The 22,567-nt window shown below is 39.7% G+C and overlaps 1 protein-coding gene across 2 annotated transcripts in view; it reads left to right on the top strand.

The window, feature by feature from the left end:
- rtn3 (reticulon 3) overlaps positions 1 to 22,567 on the top strand; it is a 50,999-nt gene that overhangs the window by 24,601 nt on the left and 3,831 nt on the right. For both annotated transcript variants that reach the window (XM_037674972.1, XM_037674980.1), the window contains 5 exons: positions 11,833 to 12,040; positions 13,744 to 13,882; positions 17,968 to 18,037; positions 18,233 to 18,279; positions 20,804 to 20,862. In XM_037674972.1, the coding sequence (XP_037530900.1) occupies positions 11,833 to 12,040; positions 13,744 to 13,882; positions 17,968 to 18,037; positions 18,233 to 18,279; positions 20,804 to 20,862 (523 nt within the window). The remainder of the gene's footprint in view (positions 1 to 11,832; positions 12,041 to 13,743; positions 13,883 to 17,967; positions 18,038 to 18,232; positions 18,280 to 20,803; positions 20,863 to 22,567) is intronic.

Genomic DNA, 22,567 nt, shown 5'->3' with positions numbered 1-22,567 from the left:
ATATATATATATATATATATATATATATATATATATATATATATATAGGCATTTTAAACCCTTCCCACACTCTTGCAATATTCTAAACAATGTTTTTAAACTCTAAGCTCACTTACAAAAGGGGGCCAAAATTAAAATATTTTCAAACTAAGGGCCAGTTTCAGAATCTACATGAACTCAAATCAGATCCCCAACATATTTTCTTGGTCACAGGTTCCTCAAGAGTTTGATTGGTCTCATTTGATGTTCTCTGTTGTGCTTTCAAAATCATAATCAAAGATTACTGAAAAAATCAAGAGATGGAAGTATTTCACGTTTAACATATCATCCTGGGGGCCAGATAAAATGTCAGCGAGGGACACATTTGGTCCCCGGGCCTTGAGATTGACACATATGCTCTAAACGCTCTAAAAGAGCACAGAATGTCATGAACTCAGCTCTCGGCCACGCCCACTTCTCTGCTGTATAACGGAGATCGACAGAGGAGGAAGGAGGCAGGAGGAAGTTTCTCCTGCAGTATGGGCTGCACAAAGGTGCAGCAGGGTCTAAATTTATTTTAAATAAAAATTATATGCCGATCATGCAGTTAATCCATCAATCAGCCGATTGTATGTCATGTCCAATCTTATTTTGAAAAACCGCGATAGAGCGACTCCGCACAAAACAAACGGTGACGCAGCGAGGGACTACTGTACACACTTAAGTCTATTTAAATGTCCATAGGTTTTTTTAAAGTAATCTGCATCCTTTACTCAACAAATGTAAGCAGATATACATACCAAATATTAAAATAATCAGATTTCTCAATTGACAACTTGACATTTACACAGCTATAATTTTATTTGATCACAGATTGGAAAAGATAGATAAAAATTGTTCCACTGCTTTAAAACATTAAGAGCACTTTGACTTTTGTGATTAGTAAGATGGGATGGGAGACATTGTGACGTGGGAGAAAATGGAAAATAACTTAATTTGGGGATTTAACAATTCTTTTATATTGTCTCCTGGTTTTGTTTTCATGGTTTTGTTGTTCAGGACTTTTAATTTAATTTTGCTTGGTTTCTTTTTATAGTTCAACAGTTGAGTAGCTTTTCTTTAAAAGTGCTATGCTTGTTTTTACATTGAAGCTATTTGTAAAATTAAAAAAGCAAAATTATCAGAATTCTTTGTCAGATGGACACGACCATTGTTGACTTTTTTTAGTCACATTGGCTGTTTCTGTAGGTTAACTAATGTTTGTGGTAGTTAAAAGCCTGTCACCAATATTGCTTACAGAGTTTTAATTTAAGGACACGTCTTTGACAAAAACGGTGTCGATATAGTTTTGAATTAATAGGAATCAAAATGTTCATATGAATTTTATATTTACTGGTTTCATTATTTGACAGTGACTACCTTTAAGCTGCATTCTATAAATAATAAAACAATCGTGAAGCATTAAAACCACAACAATAAATGATCACGTAAAAGGAGAGGCGAGGGATGGCAGACTAGAGGTGTCAGACTGCAGGGAGCAAGCAGCCAAATCTCAGTACATTCTGATTTCCTGTGGTCCGGGGTGCATTTGAGCTCTTGACCCTCTCCTGACCTCTGTCCTTTACAACTTGCCATTTGAGAAGGATGGAGGGTTTAAATATGGTAGCCACATCTTGGCTCTCAAAAATCCAAATAGTCCTACAGTACAGCTAATCCCCAGTGTCCCATCGTAGAGACTGAAAGATCATCTGAAAAAAATAGTTACACGTCGTCTGTGAGGAACATGCATTTCAGACAGCATTACCCTGAGTGTTGGAATACAGTTTAGTCCCGTTCAAAAGCCTAAACAGCGTCTGGACAAATGTAACAGATGGATAAAGGTCAGCAGCCAGCCTCATGCGCAGATGAATACAACAGTGATAAACAGGAAGTAGCACATGTTCATCTGATCCAAGGTAACTGCAGGTAAATCCTCCGTATTCTGTCGTATCTTACTGCGGTCTTACCGTTCGTGTCATGTCAGTTCTGTTCGAGCCAACAGGGATGAAAATGTATTTGACTCTGTACCACCATGTTGGTTTACATGGATATATGGTTATTTTAATAAAAACAACAACACATGCTGCAGTTGCGATGTTTTATTAGTTGACTCTTATGAGTGACATTGTTCTCTGGCCAAACAACAGCCTGAACTCTGCTGATATCAGATCTTCAGCTGAACTTGGCTCGCTTGGAATTTCAGCTGAGTAGGTCATAAGATGCGAGCTGGAAGCTGGTGGGATCACCCGATGCAAAGACTGAAGTCGTGCTGAGTGGACTCCAGTATGACTGAGTCATGAAGAAGGGGCCGTTGTCTCGTTCAGTCAGAACTTGTCTGCTTCTCGTCTCGCCATTCTTTTTAAAAGCAGAATATATTTCAGGAGATCGATGTTCTGTCAAAGTTAAACTGGCTAGTTTTGCAGTGCCCCCTCTTTTCTACAGCCCGATATCCATTTCCACATACCCACACAGGCTGGTATGTGGACAGTAATCCTGATGCTTTCAAAAGTCATTTGTCACCAAGAGCTGACGGGACTCGACCATTCTGGTAACCAGAAACCAGGAGTTAATTTGGAAGTGGGAGCAAAGAACAGTAGAAGCTAAAACCAGTAAGGAGTTAAAACTACCGTGATCATTGATATGTTTAGGTCGTGTGGCAGTTCATGATAATTGTAACATTTGTTTTTGAATACAAAGCTCTGAGTTCTGTAGGTTCATTGATACTGATGTCACTTGTTGAGCAGCTTTTATTTTAAATTGTTTTTTATCATTTGTGGGTAACAGATGTTCACTGAAGTCACTCTTCACTTCCATCACGTCTTTCCTTAAACTGGCATCATCTTACATTTATATGCTTAAAGCAATAAAGTAATAACCCATATGTTTATTTTTGACACTAAGGTTTTGTTAATAAAACAGTTAATAGTTAAACAGATGTCTAAATGAAGTGCTGATGGGCCATTGTTGGCCTTGCTGCACCACTACGTTTTTTATAAAAAGGGGTTAGTTGTGTAAAAATTTAATAAAAACAAGCACAATGATTTGAAAATCTTATTTAAATAAATTAAAATAAAGGGTAATTTTGTATTTAATGGCAACATGTTCTTTTTGAAGTTGTTCCAGGTCCATCTTCTCTTCATTCAAATTCAAGTTCAAGTCAACTTTGTTGTTTCTACCACGAGGTGGAACAAAATTATTTACACAGGGTCCCAGTTACAGCCAAAAATGGCTAAATATAAAGTATAAAAAGAAACGGTAAACAAAGATCAACATATACGTTGAACAAACTCCAAGCAGTTCGCTAAAAGATCTAAGATGTACGCTCAACACTAATGATGTAACAGCAGCAGCCCGAACATGAGTCTGTGGTGAGCAGATGAGTATGAAGGAATACAGCAACATGAGGTATCCTGATGCATGCTCAATAATCCAGGTAGAAAAATCTAAAAGAGTTCAATCTGGTCCTCTGGACATTCAAAAAAACAAAACAAAGCAAATCAACAAAAAAATGTAGAAACGTTTCGTCTCTCATCTGAGAGACTTCCTCAGTCTGAGGTGCTGTATTCAGCTCAGTCTCTTAAATAGTACCTTCTCAGAGTGGATCAACCAGTTTTGCTGCTGACAACCAAAACCAGCTGATCACATGCTCAAGAAGGACCATCAGCCTAACAATGGATCATTAGCACACTGATGGCTGTTTACTGTTCACAGAGGGCTGAGTGATACTAGCAATCACAGCATTGTAAGAGGGGGACAGTTGAACCTGGAGGCCTCCACCTCTGTTTAATGATGGACGGTTTCACAAAGATGGCCTCCTTTACTCCTCTCTCAAACCATCGTTCCTCTCTGTCCAGGATGTGAACATCTTCATCCCTGAAAGAGTGAGGTAATCAGTCTTATAATGATAGAATTATAATAATATCGGTGTTTCTGGAGGACTTGAAGAGACCAGTTGTTAGAGGACTATGTTGTTCTATTCTGGTCTGATGGAGGTTCTAGCTCTTCTACAGTCCTGGATCTTCTTTGCTGGATTGTTTGTTTCGTAATTCAGATGTTTTCAGTTAGTGAGAGTCTGGACTGCAGGCAGGTCAGTTCAGCTCCTGGACTCCTCTATGAAATAATGATGCTGTAATGATGCAGTCACATTAACTTTAAAATAAATAAATTCTCTGGATGGGAGCAGATGTTCTAAAACCTGTAGATACTTCTCTGCACTAATTGAGGCTTTCCAGGTGTGTAAGCTGCTCATCCCAAAGGCACTCATGCACCCATATACCATCTGAGAGGCAGGCTTTTGAACTGTAAGCTGATAATGTGTCAGATGGTCCCTCTAGTCTTTAGTGCAGAGGATGCAGCATCTGTTATGATTGTGGTGATGTGTACCCTTCGGTGGTATGGGATGCAAGTAAAGCTACAATACAAGGAAGGATGCTCTCTATTGAATGTAGGATAAAGAAGCAGAAGCATAAGAAACAGCAACAATTGGAAAATTAAATAAAAAAGACTAGAGGGAGAACATAAACAAGATTGAAAAGAAGATGCACTTAAAGTTGAAATGTATTTTTTTAATTCAACCTTTATTTATACAGGTTAGTCTCATTGAGCCACGAGGACTCATTTACAAGAGAGACCTGTATTAATATATCGGACAACAATTAGATCTATTATTTGCACACAACGCAGAAAGGAATCTCAGCTATATTAACAGAAAACACTGTCAAATAGGAAATAAGTCCTGCAGGCTGCTCACCTTTCAACTTGGAAAAGCTCAGTCCATTCGCATAGTTCCTAAAACCAGGAATCCAGAGACTACGTTAGTCAAAACTCTATCGCCGAGACATATATTGGGAGGGCCAAGGCGACCGCCGATAACAGATATAATGGCTGAAAAATGTTGAACTTTGTCCATCCCTAAGAATCTTAAGTAAACAGCAAGTGGAGCGGGGCCTGTTTATTTAATGCAGCTGTTAGCAACCATGAAGCTAAGCTAATCAGATCCACATCCTAGTCCCACACGAGGTTTACAAGTAGCGCACTGGTCTTTCTAACGTGCATTCACATTTTCTGTCCTCCACTGTTCATCATTAAGTTATCAAGTGTGTTACAAAAATATAAATTAAACAAAGAAACACTCTTACCTGTTCATTGTTTAAACATTCAGTCACTTATGCTGAAGGTCTAATTAGTAGGGATGCACCGATCCACTTTATTTTTTTACTTCCGATCCCGATACCCAACTCTAAATATCGGCCGATACCGATCCAGTTCCGATATCATGATCATTATTGATTTTATATGAGGCTGTAATAATCTCCTCTCAAGTACAATTTGTACAAATATATGCATGCATGTCCAAAAATGAAACTTGATGTAAGTTTTATTAATGTTGGATAAGTTTTAAAGTTAGAATTAAATCCTGCTAACACAAAACATGTTTCTTTTTATTCCTAGTTTTAAAGTGGATATTAAAGTGATTAATTTAAGTGATTAAAGTTATTTTATATTTTTTTAAATAAGGGGCAGATATAAGAATGTTTTTCTTCTTTCTGCACTCTTTTTATTTAATATTTTCTTTTTGATGAATTTTTTGTTTCTTTTTGTTTCTTTTAAATGAATGAATAAATGAATTAAATAAAATGTTAAATGGCTTCAAACATCTGATAAGTTCATGGCATAAACCAACAGACATGTTCCTGTTTTTAGTATTTTACATCATTTTATAATGTAGCTGTTTTTGTTTAGTTTTTTTCTATACGTATATATATAATTTTCTTGTAATTTTCAAATCATGTTTTTTTTGATTGTCTACTGTTGTACTGATAAATATCTCTGGAGGGTAAACTATATCTTGACTCCAAGTATCAAGCTGAGAAATCCTTCGTTTTCTACAACTGATAGTGGTTGGTCATTAATTATGATGAAGTTTAACAACTTCTCTGTAAACATTTGAGCTCCGTGGTTTCAGCGACGTCTTCTTCTTGTTCAATCCGAAGCAGGTGGTCTGATTTGGGGCAGCCCCGCTCAGTCTGTCCCTCCTCAGAGACGGACAGACTGAGCGGGGCAGATTGGACGCGACTGGCCGGGGTCGAGTCGCCTGTTGTGGGTTGAGCAAAGAGTACTGCCCTGCTGAAGCCACGGAGCTCCAATGTCCAATATTTCACTGAGGACAACAAAGATAACGTTACTAACACTGATATATTTTTACTTCTACGTTAGATTTATTGTTCTGCATAAAGTTTTACAAGGCAATAGCCTATGCTAGGTTATCTAAACGTTAGCTTGCTAATTTCAGAGGCACATAGATAATGACAAGCAGGTTGGAGGATTGAAGAGAATTTATTATTATTGATTTGTGGAAACAACTGGTTTGTTCCACTTTGGAGTAAGCTGTTGGGGGAAGAATCAGTTTTGTGTTGTGTGTTTCCTTGACTGATGAAGCCTTCTGGATGGAATGTGAAACGTTTCAGCCCCAAAAAAGAAACTGTCCAGATGACCTGACTGAAAATTGTTGGATTAAGTGAGAAACATTTCGTCCCCCATCCAGAGGACTTCCTCAGTCTACGGCCTGCAAACCGGATCTGATCTAGCCTTTTTGCTGACTTTTTATTTTTACTTTTATTTTTTATAAAGAACCCTCTTCAGTCCATACCTGCACTAATGCAATTCCTTCACAAATATGGCTCAATCTCAGGTTAGAATATTAATGAAAACAAATCGGAGGCAATGATGAGGGAACTGGCTTGTACAGCTAAATGAAATGGTTTCATTCTGCTGGCCTGGACGGGGTTTGAGGTACCTGGAAATTATGCTTACCAAAAGCCCCACATAATTATTTGATGCTAACTAAAATGTGCTAAGTAGACAAAACATTTAACACGATGGGAGGTTCTTCCCTGCTCGCTGAGTGGAAGGGTTGAGATGATGATGAAACTCCTCGACTTTTGTTTCCATTCCAGTCCGTACCTGTACCAATATCTATTTTTAACGCATTAAATAAATGTCTCTTAATTCATTTGGCAAAAAAGGAGCCCTAAAATAGAATAAAAACTCTTCTATCAAAAGAAAAACGTGGTCTGGGTCTACCAAACCTGAAAGATTATTACTGGGCTGCACAATTGATCACAGTACTGGCATGGATGAGGAAGCATCAAGAAACAGGGTGGGTACAGATAGAACAAAGCACAGCTAAAGGAGTAGATTTATCAACGCTACCTTTTTATTAGGAAGAAATCTGGAATACAAAAAACATTAAAATGGAAAATTAATGGATTGAACATACCTTAAATGTCTGGGCAACAGTCAGGAAAACATAGGGGTCCCCTTGTCACTGTCGAGAGCCATGCCAGTAGTGGGCAGTATCGAGTTCCCCCCCGTCACCGTGGGACGATGTGTTTAAGAGGAGGACCAGTAAAAGACTGAACACAATAAACCTATTTATTGGAACAGAACTCAAAATCATTTAACCAGGAACAATTTCAGCTGTCATCTAAAGACCTATACAGATATTTTAAAATAAAATATTATATTACAAGTCACAAAGAAAACAAGATGGTGAGAGAAAAAAATCCAAATTATATAAAACCGTATTTTATAATGACTACTACAGAAAAACACTTATACCCATTATAAAGCATGTTTCTTATTTATATGACTCATAAAGGTTATATATATATATATATATATATATATATATATATATATATATATATATACACGCACAATACTAAAATACTACTTAACTACTTAAATTCTGTATATATTAAGGAAATATGTGAACTGGAATTAAATGTAGTCATTGGGGATAAAATAAATGTTACGTACAAATGGTCATAGCGGACTTAATAGTCCATTGTGAAAAGAATGTGACTGGAAATTAAAAACGTGGTATTTAAAACACCCCTTGTGACCTCATTATAAATGAAAGAACCAAATGTGGAACTCTGTTGAGGGAAATGTGGAAATATAGAAGGTCCTTCACATATTTTGAGACTGTCCAGTAATCCAAAGATTCTGGAAAAATGTTAAAGGACAAATTGTACGTAGTTGTACAAATAAAATTATTAGACCCACTGGTGGTTCTGCTGGGAAATATACTTAAAGAAACATGTAGCTCAGAGAAGAAATACGTTTTCAGGATTCTTTTACTCATAGCCAATATAGTGATAACGGTAAACAGGAAACAAACAGAACCTCAATCCATAACTGAATGGGCACAAAGTTTGAAGTGGGTCTATGCAATGGAACAAATTAATGACTGCAAGTTTGCAACAGAACGTGAATATTTTTGAACAAGTGTGGTCATGTGTGACTATTTGAATAAATGAGTGAGGGATGTGGACTACTGCGACAGATAAACTACAGTAAAATGTTAAATTGTTCAACTAGTTTGTAAACGGCACTGAATTGAGTTGGACTCCTTATAGATGTAACTTTTATTTCACTGTGCTATTTTTTATTCTTGTCATGAATACTTGTGACATTGTGAGGTCCTGTCAGAATGTTATTTTCTGTAAATACATGAAAAAATGAACCAAAAACAGAAACGATAAAATAAGAGCGGTACAGTGAAGTAGGACACTTTGCCTCAGCAGCAGCGTACAGAGGGCAAGAGATTTTTAGAGACGAGGAGGAGAGGGAGATGAATAAGGGCTGTCATAATCTGGCTGCTACCCTGAGGGTACAGAATGCAAAGCATGCTGGGAGGACACATTCATACCCTCTACAGTGTAAAGTAAGAACACCATGCCATTTCTTCCTGTTGTATAAAAAACATTTTCTTTAAGGAATTCCAATTTATTTCTTCCACGGTGCAGCTGAATTTCATCATGATGGATTTAAGAAGTAACTCAGGATTTTCCTTGTTTATCACCAGTTTCTACACACATGCACTGGAGCTTCTTTCCTATTTAAACATTTTGTTCTGTATGCAAATTTCATAATAAATCATAGATTGGTTTAAATTAGAGCCCGACCAATATGTACATTTTGGCCATCGACAGTACTGATATTGGGAGGGGAAGACTAACGCCAATAAACGATGTATATTGGCTGAAGTTTTTTGAGCATCGTCTACCCCCAAGTATCTAAGAAAACGGCTACTTTAAAACCTGTTTTACACTTGAAGTCTTGAAATGGTCTTCCTAGCGTGCGTACACATTTTTTCTTTGCAGAGAAGTAAAGATTTCAGATAAAAAATGCATTTCATTGAAGACAACAAAGATAACGTTGCTAAACTGATATATATTTTTTCCTCTACGTTAGATTTATTGTTTTGGATAAAGTTTTACAAGGTAACAGTATATGCTACTCTAGCTAAACTTTAGCTTGTTCACTTGAGAGGCACGTAGCCTAATGACAAGCAGGTTGGAGGATTGAAGAGAATTGACTATTAATTTGTTTTACAGATGAGGTAAAATAAATTTACTATGCTCTGTTTAGCAAAAGCGCTACACAGTACCGCTCGCTGCTTCAGCTGTGCTGTGAGTCAAGTGGCATGGCCATGACTTGAAAATAGTCTTCATGCGCCCTCTGCTGGATACGTTGTACAATTACGCCTTTTGCAAATAAGGACACGGCTCGTTCCCAGCATTTTGTGGTGAAATTAGGAGTGTTTATATCGGCTTATAATGGGCCAAATATTGATTCGATATGTTGTGACTTGGCTCTATATGAATAAACTGAATTGAATGTTCTCAAAGCTCCTATCCATCCATCCATTATCTTTACCCGTTTGTTCCATTTTTGGGTCACGGGGGTCGCTGGTGCCCATGTCCAGCAATCACTGTGCGAGGGGCGGGGTACACCCTGGACGGGTCGCAAGTCCATCACAGGGACACATAGAGACAAACGAGACAAACAACCATTCACTCTCTCACTCACACCTAGGGACAATTTTAGAGTTACCAATCAGCCTAACATGCATGTTTTTGGTCTGTGGGAGGAAACCGGAGTACCCGGAGAAAACCCACGCATGCACGAGAGAACATGCAAACTCCACCCAGAAAGGCCCCTGGACCGGGGTTTGAACCAGGGACCTGCTCTCAAAGCTCCTATATGGGCCTAAAATATCGGCCCTACTGATATATCAGCACGGGCTCTAGTTTATACACCAAAGCATGTGGCTCTATCAGGAGCGGTCTTTTTTTTTTTTACCCCAGTGTGTCTCACTGCTATAGGAATCATGATTTTCTCTCAGCCACCCTCAAAATGCAGACGGTACTCAGCCAAGTCCAATAATTCTCAGTCAGTTCATCTGGACAGTTTCTTTTTTATAGAGACGTTTCACCCTTGATCCAGAGGGCTTCGTCAGTCTGAGGAATTCCAGTAAACTGTTTCCCCACCAGGGCAGCACGGTTGCGCAACTGGTAGAGCTGCTGCCTCTCAGCGAGCAGGTCCCTGGTTCAAACCCTGGTCCGGGTGCCTTTCTGGGTGGAGTTTGCATGTTCTCTCCGTGCATGTGTAGATTTTCTCCGGGTACTCCGGTTTCCTCCCAAAGACCAAAAACATGCATGTTAGGCTGAATGGTAACTCTAAAATGTCCCTACGAGTGAGTGAGTGAGAGAGTGAATGGTCGTTTGTCTCTATGTGTCCCTGTGATGGACTTGAGACCCGTCCAGGGTGTACCCCGCCCCTTGCACAGTGATTGCTGGACATGGGCACCGGCGACCCCCGTGACCCAAAATGGAATAAGCGGGTAAAGATAATGGATGGATACTTCCCCACCAAGCAGTAAACTCCTTAAGTGGACCAACCAGTTTGCTGGAGATAAGATGGTTTGTGGGGGCTGTCCTGTCCCCCATCGACTCCTCCCAGGCAGGCAGCCACAGCCAAAGTGGTTCAAAGCAACAAAGTTCATGCTCAATCATCCAGGTACCAAATCCAATAATTCTCAGTTGGGGTCATCAGAACAGTTTTTTTTTTTTTTAATAGAGACGTTTCGCCCTCTATCCAGAGGTTCTATAAAAAAGAAACCGTCCAGATGACACGACTGAGAATTATTGGATTTGGTACCTGGATGATTGAGCATGAACTTTGTTTACTCAGCCAAGCCTCCATAGATGGTGTGTATAACCTCAGACTTACCCTGGGCGACATCATCGTATCACTTGTCTGTTCAGACATTGATGATTTAACGTTGAATGAAATTTCACTGAGGAATTATCAGCATTGTCTCACTTGCCTTCAAGACTTGGTTATCAAATGTGAAAACATAGTGAAGTACACGAGATGAAGTTTTTACACTCACGGGATCTTTAATCCTAGTCAGCTCTGTTCCTGGCTGACATCAGAGGAGGGCTGTCTGATTTAAGTAGCTGCAGTACTGAGACCATAATAGTCCCTGAGGCATCAAGCCACGTGGTTTCTAGAGCACCGTTCAAACTAGGCTTTGCCATACACAACCCCCACCACTCCATTCCCTTTACATAACGGCTTTGTACACACGACCGTTAACAGAACTTTCATAAAAACACGATTCAGACGTCTGCAGCGACGTTCCTCCTCTCCTCTGTGTTCTGGGCTGCAGATGATGTTTTTGGGACGTGGTCATGTTTACTGGGGCCACAGTTTGAGCTTAGCTGCTGCTTCTGTTTAAACTTTACATTTTTAAAGGTTGAAGCCAGTATTTTCTTTTCAGTCTGCTGCAGGTTGTCATTGTAAATACTTTACTCGGCTTCAAAGACAACCAGGTCTGTTAATTCATCTTATTTCCTATTGTTGAAGGATTTACTCATTTTGAATAAAACTCCCTTCTGGTAATTTATTTGACCTACAGTAAAATGTATAAGTTTAAGGCCTGTGTTTACTCTTGTGCAGTTAAGGATCTGATCCACTGGCGAGACCCCAAGAAGTCTGGTGTGGTGTTCGGCCTGTCCATGCTGATGCTGCTGTCGCTGGCAGCCTTCAGCGTCATCAGCGTGGTCTCCTACCTGCTGCTCGCCCTGCTCTGCGTCACCATCACCTTCCGCATCTACAAGTCTGTCGTGCAGGCGGTGCAGAAGTCCAACGAGGGACACCCATTCAAGTAAGACGGCATCCTTCTTTTTCTGCTCTTTTTTTTTTGGACATAACAAGCAAACAATGGAAAATCTGGCATTTGAGGGAATGCATATTGCCCCCCACCTTTCATGACAGAACTTTAAGATCACTTAGTTGTAAATAATGTTATGCACAATCTTGTGCAATATTGTAAGATGTCATTGAGTGTGTTGGGAATCAGTTTCAGCCTCTACTATATGAAACTTTAGCATATCTGTCATTTTGTGTTGACTGATGTTGATTACTGTACTTGCTGCCGTACACGTCCCACAGCCGTATAAGTCGTATCAGTCCAAAATTGTCTAATAAAGTGGGAATAAAAACAAATGCGTCGCATCGCTGTATAAATCACATCTGTTACACATCACCACTGAACACCCAGAAATGTGGGCCGGTGTTGTGCCAAAAATTGATTGACTGCCAAATGGCGGCTGCGGGAACGTGCACAGGAGGACTTTAACAAGAATTTAACAAGATTAACACTTAAAAACAATTGTTTGTTTGCTCGACATTAAGGTGTGTCTCAGTTGAACTTTTCCTTAATAAATGCACTTTAATGGTCAAATTAGCTGCTTTTCTCCTGGGCAGCGTAGTGAAATGCAGCTGATTTGATGTTTGCTCCAGGAGTTCTGGAGCAAGACGAAGGTGGCTTGTTATATATGGCAAGCCAAGTGTCTCGTTAATAGCCACTTTTACCTATTAATGAGACACTTGGCTTGCCTAATGCTCTAGGGCCCTCTAGTGGTTGAAAATGGTAGTGTTCAATATTTTCCATGACAGAATGAATGAAATTGTCAGATCTCAGCCAAACATTGGATTATAAATAAAAAACATATATTAGTCACTTCAGTGGATAAGTCGCAGTTCTTGAAAATTTATGTAAAAAGGTGCGACTTATCCGGCGAAAAATACAGTAGTTGTAGCCAGATATATACCCACTCCTCTTACTGTGCTGCTGTCAATTCATCTGTTTAGTTACTAAATGTTCCTCCAGCTCGTGTATTTGTACCACTTGGTTTTACAGCTTTTTGTTGACCCTAGACTAAAGTATTTTATCTGTTCTTCTCCACAGTGTAACTTCTACACACTTGATTTAAGGTTTACTTTCATTTTCTGTTCAGTTCGTCCAGAAAAACACTCATGTCAAAAACTACAAACATTCACTATCATATCCCTCTGCGACGGGGGACATCGACGTACTGCTTCTGTAATTTTATTCTACTCTAATCTACTTGTGGTTTTGTGAGTCATGAGGTCCATGAATGTTCTGTTTTGTAAGGAAAATGCAGTATTACATAAAAAGCTTTTTTTTTTTCATAATTAAATGTATGACTAATCAAATTATTAGCTTTTGAAGTCTGTTTAATGCTAGGTGTCCTCCACAGCTGCTCCATGACAACAATGTTTATGAGTTAGGCTGTTTTACAGGGACTGAGCTAAAATTAGGTGTGGTTAGTAGCTGAGAGTCATTCACTAGACCTGCTCAGTTAAATTGAAAGTATTTTTATGATCATATAAAATCACACAACTTTCAAGGTTTGACAAAAATGGCTACAAATCAGTTTTTCCTCAACCTAAAGTTCTGGGATGAAAGGCAGAAAATAACGCGTTCCTTCAAGAAGAGCTTAACCTTTTCTGCTTGAGCTCAAGCCCGTGTTTAATTTCCCTCCTCGTTCATTTTCTCTACAGAGCGCTGATCGAGAAAGACGTCAGCGTCCCTCCTGAAACTTTCCGCAAGCACGTGGACTCCAGCCTGACCTACATCAACCGAGCCCTGAAGCAGATGAGCCGCCTCTTCCTGGTGGAGGACCTCGTGGACTCCCTGAAGGTGAGCAGCTGCAGCCTCGCTTTCTGTCCTCCTGCAGTTTTAACTCACCACCTCTTTCATGTATCTGTGTTCATTCGTTCATGTGTTTGTGTGTTTTTTCATTCATTCAACTTTATTCAGACAGGTTAATCCCACTGAGCCTCGAGGACTCATTTACAAGAGAGACCTGAACTAAGAAATGTTTACTCTAAAACTCTAAAATGTGTCGGGAACATGTGGACGAAAGTTACTGAAACTCAGAAAGTCATCACTGGATGTTCATCTACAACGGATGAAAGTTTGGTTTCAACATGATTGAAGATGGCCGACATTGACTGTAAGCTCAAATGCACTTTATTTCTCAGATGTTGACCTAAAATTTGGTGTAATAGCAGCTGAGACTGATCCCAACACAGCTGAAACCAGATGTTTACATACACTGCACACAAAGACACAGAACCTTATTGTTTGTATGTTCTCGCTCGCCTGTTTTCAATTCACTTGCACCTGATTTACGACTGAGCGATTAATATTCTTCTGAAGAACTTCAAGACCTGCTGAAGACAGGAAAACAGCTGAAGTTTGTCATTCAGTCAACCTTTATTTATACAGGCTGGTCTCATTAAGGACTCGTTTTCAAGGGAGTCCTGTTTTAGACAAACCACAGATCAGGTACACACAACAATAAACAATCAAATGCAAATAAAATAACAAGTAGTGTTATAAAACCAATTCAAATCAAGGTGTCCTATAAAACAAGGTAAATACCAAAAGTATGCAGAATAGTGTTCTTTAAGCACCGGGGTTGAGAACCCTGGATGTGAATGTTTCTACATCATCTCACCATTAAGATCCGTTTTCCTCCCGTACGTTTTTCAGCACCTAACTCCTTCTGTAGTTTAGTTTCTATTTCAACCATTCATGAATCAAAACGTTCAGCCCATGCAGGACATTCCTGCTCTGACGCTTGGTATTTGTACAATTTTGACTTTTAGAAATATTTAGCTTTGTCGGCCATGTTTTCCTCATTGAAAATGAATGGAGCTCTCTACATCCTTCAAACACTTTGAGCTGTTTCAAACCTTTCACTGCTCATTTCAGCTTTTTTCTTCTAATGTCAGCGTTTTGAGCAACTTTAGCTTATTACAGCTAAATTCTGTGCTTTTTGTGCTTTCTGTGCTACTTTTATCTTAATTTTTTTTTGTGCAAATTTAAGAATTTTTTGTGCTCTATTTAGCATCCCTCTGCATATTTCACCTTATTCTGCTCATTTTTGTTACATTTCATCAGCTTTTTTTTTTTTCACATTCCTGCTTATTTATTTATTTCTGCTTTTATTATCCTGCTTTCCGTAAATATCAGCTGTTCAAATTCAGCTTGCATTAACCATTTAGCAATGAAACCTTCAGCTACTTTCATCAAAAATTATTCAGTAACAAGTACGGGACTTGCCGGTGTAAACTTTGCACCATTAATAACTTTTACCTATTAATGAGACACTTGGCTTGCTGTATTAGTTGAGGGCCCTCTAGTGGTTGAAAATGTTAATGTTCAATATTTTCCATGTCAGAATGAATGAAATTGTCAGATCTCAGCCAAACATTGGATTATAAATATGTGGGGGAAACATAAATATGTCTCTTCGCTGTATAAATCACAGCCATGCTAAAAACTGACTTATACAGTGAAGAATATGGTATTCACTGCATTTCTACAGGAAATGACATCTCTACTGTCTTTTTAGTTTTGTGTATGTTGTATCCATGTGCTCTTTGCTGAATGACTTTTCTGAAGCTGAAACTTTGCTAAAGCTAAAAGTAGACTTCTAGCTAAAAGCTTAAAACAGTGAAAATGCTTGTAAAAAAAGATAAAAGAAGCTAAACATTAGCTAAAAACAAAAAACATCTCAAATGGGAGCTAAAAGCTTAAGGTAGCATATGTAAAAGTGTTAGTTCTCCAGTCGTCAGTCATCTTTGTTGCTCTCTACATGTAAACAACATGTTTACCTGTTTATGGAGCAGCAGACTTTGCTTTATCAAACAGATTTTAGGCTTTCTGTCTTGTTCTGGGCACACTGAGGCTGGGATCTGAGCTAATGGTTCACTGGTTCCAAAGTTCACCTGAAGCAGGTCTGAAGGGTTCCAAACCTAATTCCTGAGGCCCAGTCATTCGGGAGGGGCACCTTGGGTTTTGAGAGGATCCGGTTCAGGTGGTTCCTCCCTGACACCTCCCAGGTGAGGTGGTTGAGTCGGAGATCATCTCTGTACCTCCCTGCTCTGAGCAACTGACTTTAATTAATTTAAAATGATGAAACGTTTTCTTTCTGAATGTAACTTACTCTAAGAGCTGGGGGAAGTTCGGTGCCTCTGGGTCACTTCACATGAATGAGTTGTATTCAGTTTATCAGGGCTTAAAAATAAAACAAGAACATTATGGAACATCAAAGTTCATACTCTGTAATGCAGGTAAAACATCCAACAAAGGTCAGTCAGGTCATCTGGATGGTTTCTTTTTTTTGTTGAAGTGTTTTGTTCTTCATCCAAAGGACTTCATCAGTCCAAGGAGCAACAACAAACTCAGCCCCACAAGTAGCACACTCCTACAGTGGACCAACCAGTTTGAAGGTGATGAGATGGTTTCTTGGGCCCGCCCTCTCCCCCGGCAACTCTTCTGAGGCAGCCATAGCCCAAGTGGTTCAAAACATCAAAGTTCATGCTCAATAATCCAGGTGAAAAATCCAACAAAGGTCAGTCAGGTCATCTGGACAGTTGCTTTTTTTAAATTTCTTGAGCCGTTTCGTTCCTTTGTCCTAAGGACTTCTTCAATCCGAGGAGCCACAAACAAACTCAGTCCCTCATCTCCTCGGATTGATGAAGTCCTTAGGATGAAGGAACAAAACGTCTAAAAAAAAAAAAAGAAATCGTCCAGATGACCTGACTGACCTTTGCTGGACATTATGGGACCTTCAGGTTTGGACCTCAAGATGATCTCAGTCTAAAACTCTGGCTTTTAATGATCATTGTACCCAAAAAACAAATCTGTGTATCTGTTAGAAAAATCTGAGTGCCGCTGATTTTAATGCTAGGCTGAAATGTAAACGTTGATTGTTCTCATGTAGATACAGATGGCACCTTAACAATGACACATTCAGATGTTTGAACGCATCAGGTCCTTATCCAAACAGACGGGATTGAGCAGGGCGTCCCTCCCTGACTGGTGCAGCAGCTCTGACAGAAACTGTCAGGAAACGCTGTTGGACTGTGGGTGTGTCTGCAGCTACAAGACAACTGAGCTGGATACACGTGCAGAGATTCCTTTTGGTTTCACTGTGATTTCAGAGAGATGTGTACCAAACTGGTGACTGGGGGTTCTGGAGCCACATGAGTGGACACAGGGAGACTGCTGCAAGAGGGAGGGAGTAACACGACAAATGGAGTGTAGCTGTGTGTCACTTCTGAAAAGGCTGTTTTAAATAGGACTATTCATCAAAAGTCTTGAAGGAATGACGCGTCACCTGCCTCCTTTCATTATGGAGTTTGAAACTGTGGTGAAAAATGGTGGCAGCCCTTTTGTTTAGGTTTACTTCATTCCCTGTTCAGTTCCAGTCCAGAAAAACACTCGCCCTACAAACTACAACATTCATTCATTCAAATCCCTCAGAGACTGGGAACACTGGTGCATCACTTGTTTAAACCTTGAAAACAACGTTGGGACAGTTTCACGCAGCATCAGGAGATGTCATACTTCTCATTTGTATTGGGAACGACTCTCAGCTACTACCACATCAAATTTGATCTTATCAGTAAAAGCGACTGAGTTGGAGCCATTTATGTTTTCTGAGCTCGGATCGCTGCAGCTGCCATCTTGAATGGTGCTGACCCCAATCAGTGAATCAGTTGTAGATGTACATCCAGTAATACTTTGGTTCCAGAGGTATTTTTCCAACAGTACAGACAAACGACACACCTTCTGCTTCATGTGATGAGACTGTGTGAACATCTGTGTAATAACTAATGCACCGGCCAGAGGGGCCCGTGGAACAGGAAGAGTTGTCACGTAAAACAGGAAGTGCTGGCTCACCTCATGTCTCCTGTTTTTTCTCCCAGCTGGCTGTGGTCATGTGGCTGTTGACCTACGTTGGAGCAGTTTTTAACGGAATCACCATTCTCATCCTGGGTAAGCATCACAGAAACAACAAAATAAAAAACTACCAGCACGGTAAATCTCTGCTGTCTCTGATGGCCCTCCTGTGTCCTGATCCTATAAAAAATAAATGCCCTGCAGCCAATAGGACACATGCATCATTGTCACAGACTGTTAGCGCAGCATAAGACCAACTGTAGGTTTAACGTGACCTGTCTGTGTTTTTAGCGGACATCCTGCTCTTTGCTGTGCCTCCCGTCTATGAGAAAAATAAGGTAAGAACAGCTGCCTCTCTCTCCTCTCCTCCTCCTGAACCAGAGCTACGTCAGCTGGGTGAGCTCAGCAGATGATTCAAGCCTTCATCAGACACTGAAGGCTTTTGTTGCGGTCCTTTACTTAATTTCATCATGAAGTCTTAGTCACATTTATTAGACAAAAAAAAAAGCCAAAGACATTAAAGGTTGAGTGAAAACCTGCATCCAGCTGTTGATCCAGCTGCCTGTAGAACCTCCTCGTGTTCGGCAGCAGTCTCTCACTGACGTTTCTGCTCTCTGAAGGTCCCACCACAGGCTTACAGTCATGGTGAGGTTCTGGACCTTGACTGGACCGATGCAGCACCTTGTGTTGTGGATCAGCTGCTGTTTGGGATCATTGTCCATAGGCCTGTCACGATAACAAATTTTTCTGGGCGATTGTCTCAGAAGTTCTTGCGATAAACGATAATATTGATAATATTGATAATATTGTTTGAAATTTGACAATAATTAGTAATCGTCAAATTTAAGAAGAAATGTTTAATTTGTTTTGTATGTAGTACCTTTTTGTGACCACTGGATGGCAGTGTAAGGCTGTTTGAACTGAATGATGGATAGTGATGGAGCAGCGTGTCTCAAAGAAAAATGGGAGAGAGGCCTCTTGACGTGACATGGACTCTGTCTCTTCTGTTCTCAAAATGGCGGACGCTCGGTGGTTTCAGCTCTTTAGCGTAGCATTTTTCACACAAAGCTTTTAATTTAAAAAATCAGTAAACAAGTTCTCAGCTTCTTTTTGTAGAGAAAAACAACTTTTTACATGAAGGCACGAGTTTCAACTGTGAATTTTGGAGCTTTGACAAGACGGAGGTTTTTTCTCGAGGTCGGCCTGTTAGCTTAGCTTGTAGATTAGCTTCTCAGCTTAGCTGCTTTTAATGATCCAAAAACATGATTTTGGACAGTTAAAATACATTTTAAAGAGAAAAGAGAAAGGAAGAGCACCGGAGTTGAGCTTTTTATCATCCAGTGTCTTCAATAGAAAGAGAGACATGAAGAAACAATAAAGCCGATAAATGAAAATGAGGTTAATTTTCATTTATCATGTGATTAATTGATTTATTGTTTGTCATGACAGGTCTAATTGTCCAGTTTTTCACTTTAAGCTGACTTACTTTTGGCTCCAGAAGTCTTTGTTCTACAGAAGAGTTCATGGTCCATTCATTGCCCGCAAGCAGCCCAAACCATCACACCACCTCCACCGTGCTTGATGTGAGGTGTTTCTGTTAATACGCTGTTCGGTCTGTACGCAGACGGAGAACAGTGCATTATGGGTAAACATAACAAAGGACGTTGGCCCAGAAGTCTTGTTTAGTAAACCTAAGTTGTGCTGCCCTGTTGTTTTAGAGAGAAGATCTCTCCTGCAGCTCTTCCAGACAAACGTACTGGTTCAGTGCTTCTCTAATCATTCTGTCATGACATTTTGACCTTTAACCTGCTGACTGACTGAGGCCTGTGAAGATAGACCTGTTCTTTTCACCTTGGGCTTAATTAGTTGGATTACCCACTCCTGGGATCATTGACAATGTTTTCTACTTGTTAAAATATATTTCTTTGTAGAACAATGGACTCTAGAGGGTTTGGAAATGACCTTTGACCCTTTATAGATAGATGGGCAGTGACAGGTGCTTCTCTGGGATCATTGCTGTTGTCTTTCCTTTTTGGCATTATGTTAACACTCACCTCCAGAGCAGCAAACTGACGGGGAGGTGTGTCATTTGATTTAAATAATGTTAGAACCTGGTAAAGGTCAGATCATTTTATGTCCTGATACTAAAAACCCTTGATCTGAAGAGGGGGGGGGGGGGGGTGTACAGGTTTCCAGCTCAGACAGATCATTGATTTTGACGGTTACTCTAGAAAAGTCAGTGGTGGGTACAGATCTGCTAATAGAACTAATTTTTTAGTGGATTAGTGTTTTAGCTAACTTTGGAAACTGTTCGCAGAATTAGCTTCTGCTAAATTAGGTTTTGCTAAGTCCTCTAATGAAATTCACCATCTTGTTCCTGTCTGTTGTGGAGTGTCTTGAAGAGTCTGTTAGGCACACTATTGGCTGACTACGTGTACACGTGACGAGACGTGATTGGTCGACGCAGCTACGACTGGTGGAAGGAGACGAAGACGTGAGACAGACTGAGTGACAGTCGTCTTGGCCGTTTAGCGTTAGCAAAGCAAATGTTTTGGTTAGCGGACTATGTGTTAGCGAAGCTAACACTTTGGTTAGCTGTGCCCAGCACTGGAAAGCGTTGACTCTGCAGGATTAAAACAGGACAAACCTGCATCAGCAGAGAGCACACGTGATTCTTACATGACCCAACTCATCACATTCTTTCCATGCAGACAAGAATAACTTGTTTGATACCTTTTGAGGCTCCTCTCTCTTTCTCTCACGTTGACCACTTAGCCTGAATGTTGTTGGAGATGGAAAGTTATTTTAGGTCTTCAGAGAAAGATGTGACAGTTTTGTTTTTCCAAACTTTCCTCTCTCCAGACCCAGATTGATCATTACATCGATCTTGTACGTACTCAAGTCAACACCACACTTGCAAAGTAAGTGATCGTGCTCATCGTGTGGTTTTCATCATCTGTGCTTCTTAATGTTCTTATCAAGATCAGTCCACACAGGTTTTAGGGTGACATTTAAGCACCTTCTCAATTAAAAAGATAATTCCAGTTCTGACATTCTTTTGGTCCTTGTTTATTTTCACATCGATTTCAAATTATGTCACATTTTATGAGTTTATGACTTTAGTCTGTAGCTGTAGAAAAAAAACTCTAAACAAAGGCTTTTTAAGATGAGTTGGTGCAATCTGTTGGGCATTCATTGAGTTGGATTATAAATCTGTATAATCTGAAATCACTTGTCTGCTCAGGTTGGGTCAGTGGGTTCTCACCGGGGGGGGGGGGGGCAGTAAGATATGATGCATTTAAAGGAGCTGAGAAAAGCTGAACTCCTGGTGAATTAGATTCAGACTGCTAAAACAGCTGCAACATTTAAAAACCGGATTCACAATCAATATTTTATTGTTGCTGTTGGATAAAAAATATCCTCTATTCAACTTATTTACTCAGAGAAGCCACACTTCAGAACACGAGAAGATTTTTTACCGGTTTTATTTGCAACGGCAGACTTTAGCCACAGGTTACACAGATGTACAGAAGTTGCATGCATGGAGTCCAGTCACGAGAATCTGCCACGGGCAGTGTACGAGGCTTGTTTTTATAAACTTATCAGCTCTCAGGCAAACTGGTGACTTTGACCATCCAGCTGCACATGCAGGATCAGTTCAGCTCCTCGTTCAGCTCTCTGTCTGAGAGAAAATGACTTTAACTCAAACACATGGATCGTGGGCAGTTAGTATTCTCAACCATAGTGGTTAAAAACATCCATAAACCTTGACCAAAATCTCCTGACAGTTGCATTCTCTACCTCGGATATACTTCATGTATACTTTTGGACTCACTTGAGCTAAATTTTCCACATAAAACACAAGAAAATATGGCACAAGTTTGTCAAAGACGACATTCTGCGTCAAATATTAAAGCACCATGTGTTTAGGTGAAACTTTTGTCAGAACGATCCCAGTTAAAACGTTTTAACTCCTTCTTGAAGCAGCTTAATGAAAACCTGTTGAGGAATAAAACTAACATCAAATTATAAAGTGAATGCTACTGTAAATTCTGGCCTATTGAGTGCAACTGAATATAAGCCACGCCCACTCAATTAAAAGTAGTAATGTTTTTGTACATATATAAGCAACGCTTGTGCCGTGGGTGTTCACGTTGTAACATGAGATATTTACACATTTAACTTTTAATTAAATATGCACCAGGAACATACACAAATATGTACAGTAAATGTTTTTTTCTGTAACACAGCTGGTTAAAGATAAATAACAGGGATGCACGATATTGGACTTTTGTCCGATATGCTGATATGTTAAAACTTATTTGGCTGATACCGATATTTTATATACTTTCCATTGTCAGAACATAGCCCTCTTATTTAGGCTTATTTGCTACAAAAATTGTGCAACAGCTGTAAGAACTGGTGACATATATCCAGTAACAGCCATATGATATGCATAGCACTTTAACTTGTATTAATGAAAAATGTTAAATGTTATTTATTAGCATTAGTCGCCTGCGATGCTGTCTCACTTATGGAGGCTTGTTCCAGGTTCCTAGCTGCAGTGTGGGATCCTCTGCACTCTTGTGCATGAAGGACAGACTTTTTAAGTTCAAAGTTTTTGTC

Source organism: Nematolebias whitei, chromosome 1 (genome assembly GCF_014905685.2).
Source record: "Nematolebias whitei isolate Nwh7 chromosome 1, NemWhi1, whole genome shotgun sequence".
In the NCBI taxonomy this organism is placed as follows: domain Eukaryota; kingdom Metazoa; phylum Chordata; class Actinopteri; order Cyprinodontiformes; family Rivulidae; genus Nematolebias; species Nematolebias whitei.
This window is presented reverse-complemented; position numbering and strand designations above follow the sequence as displayed.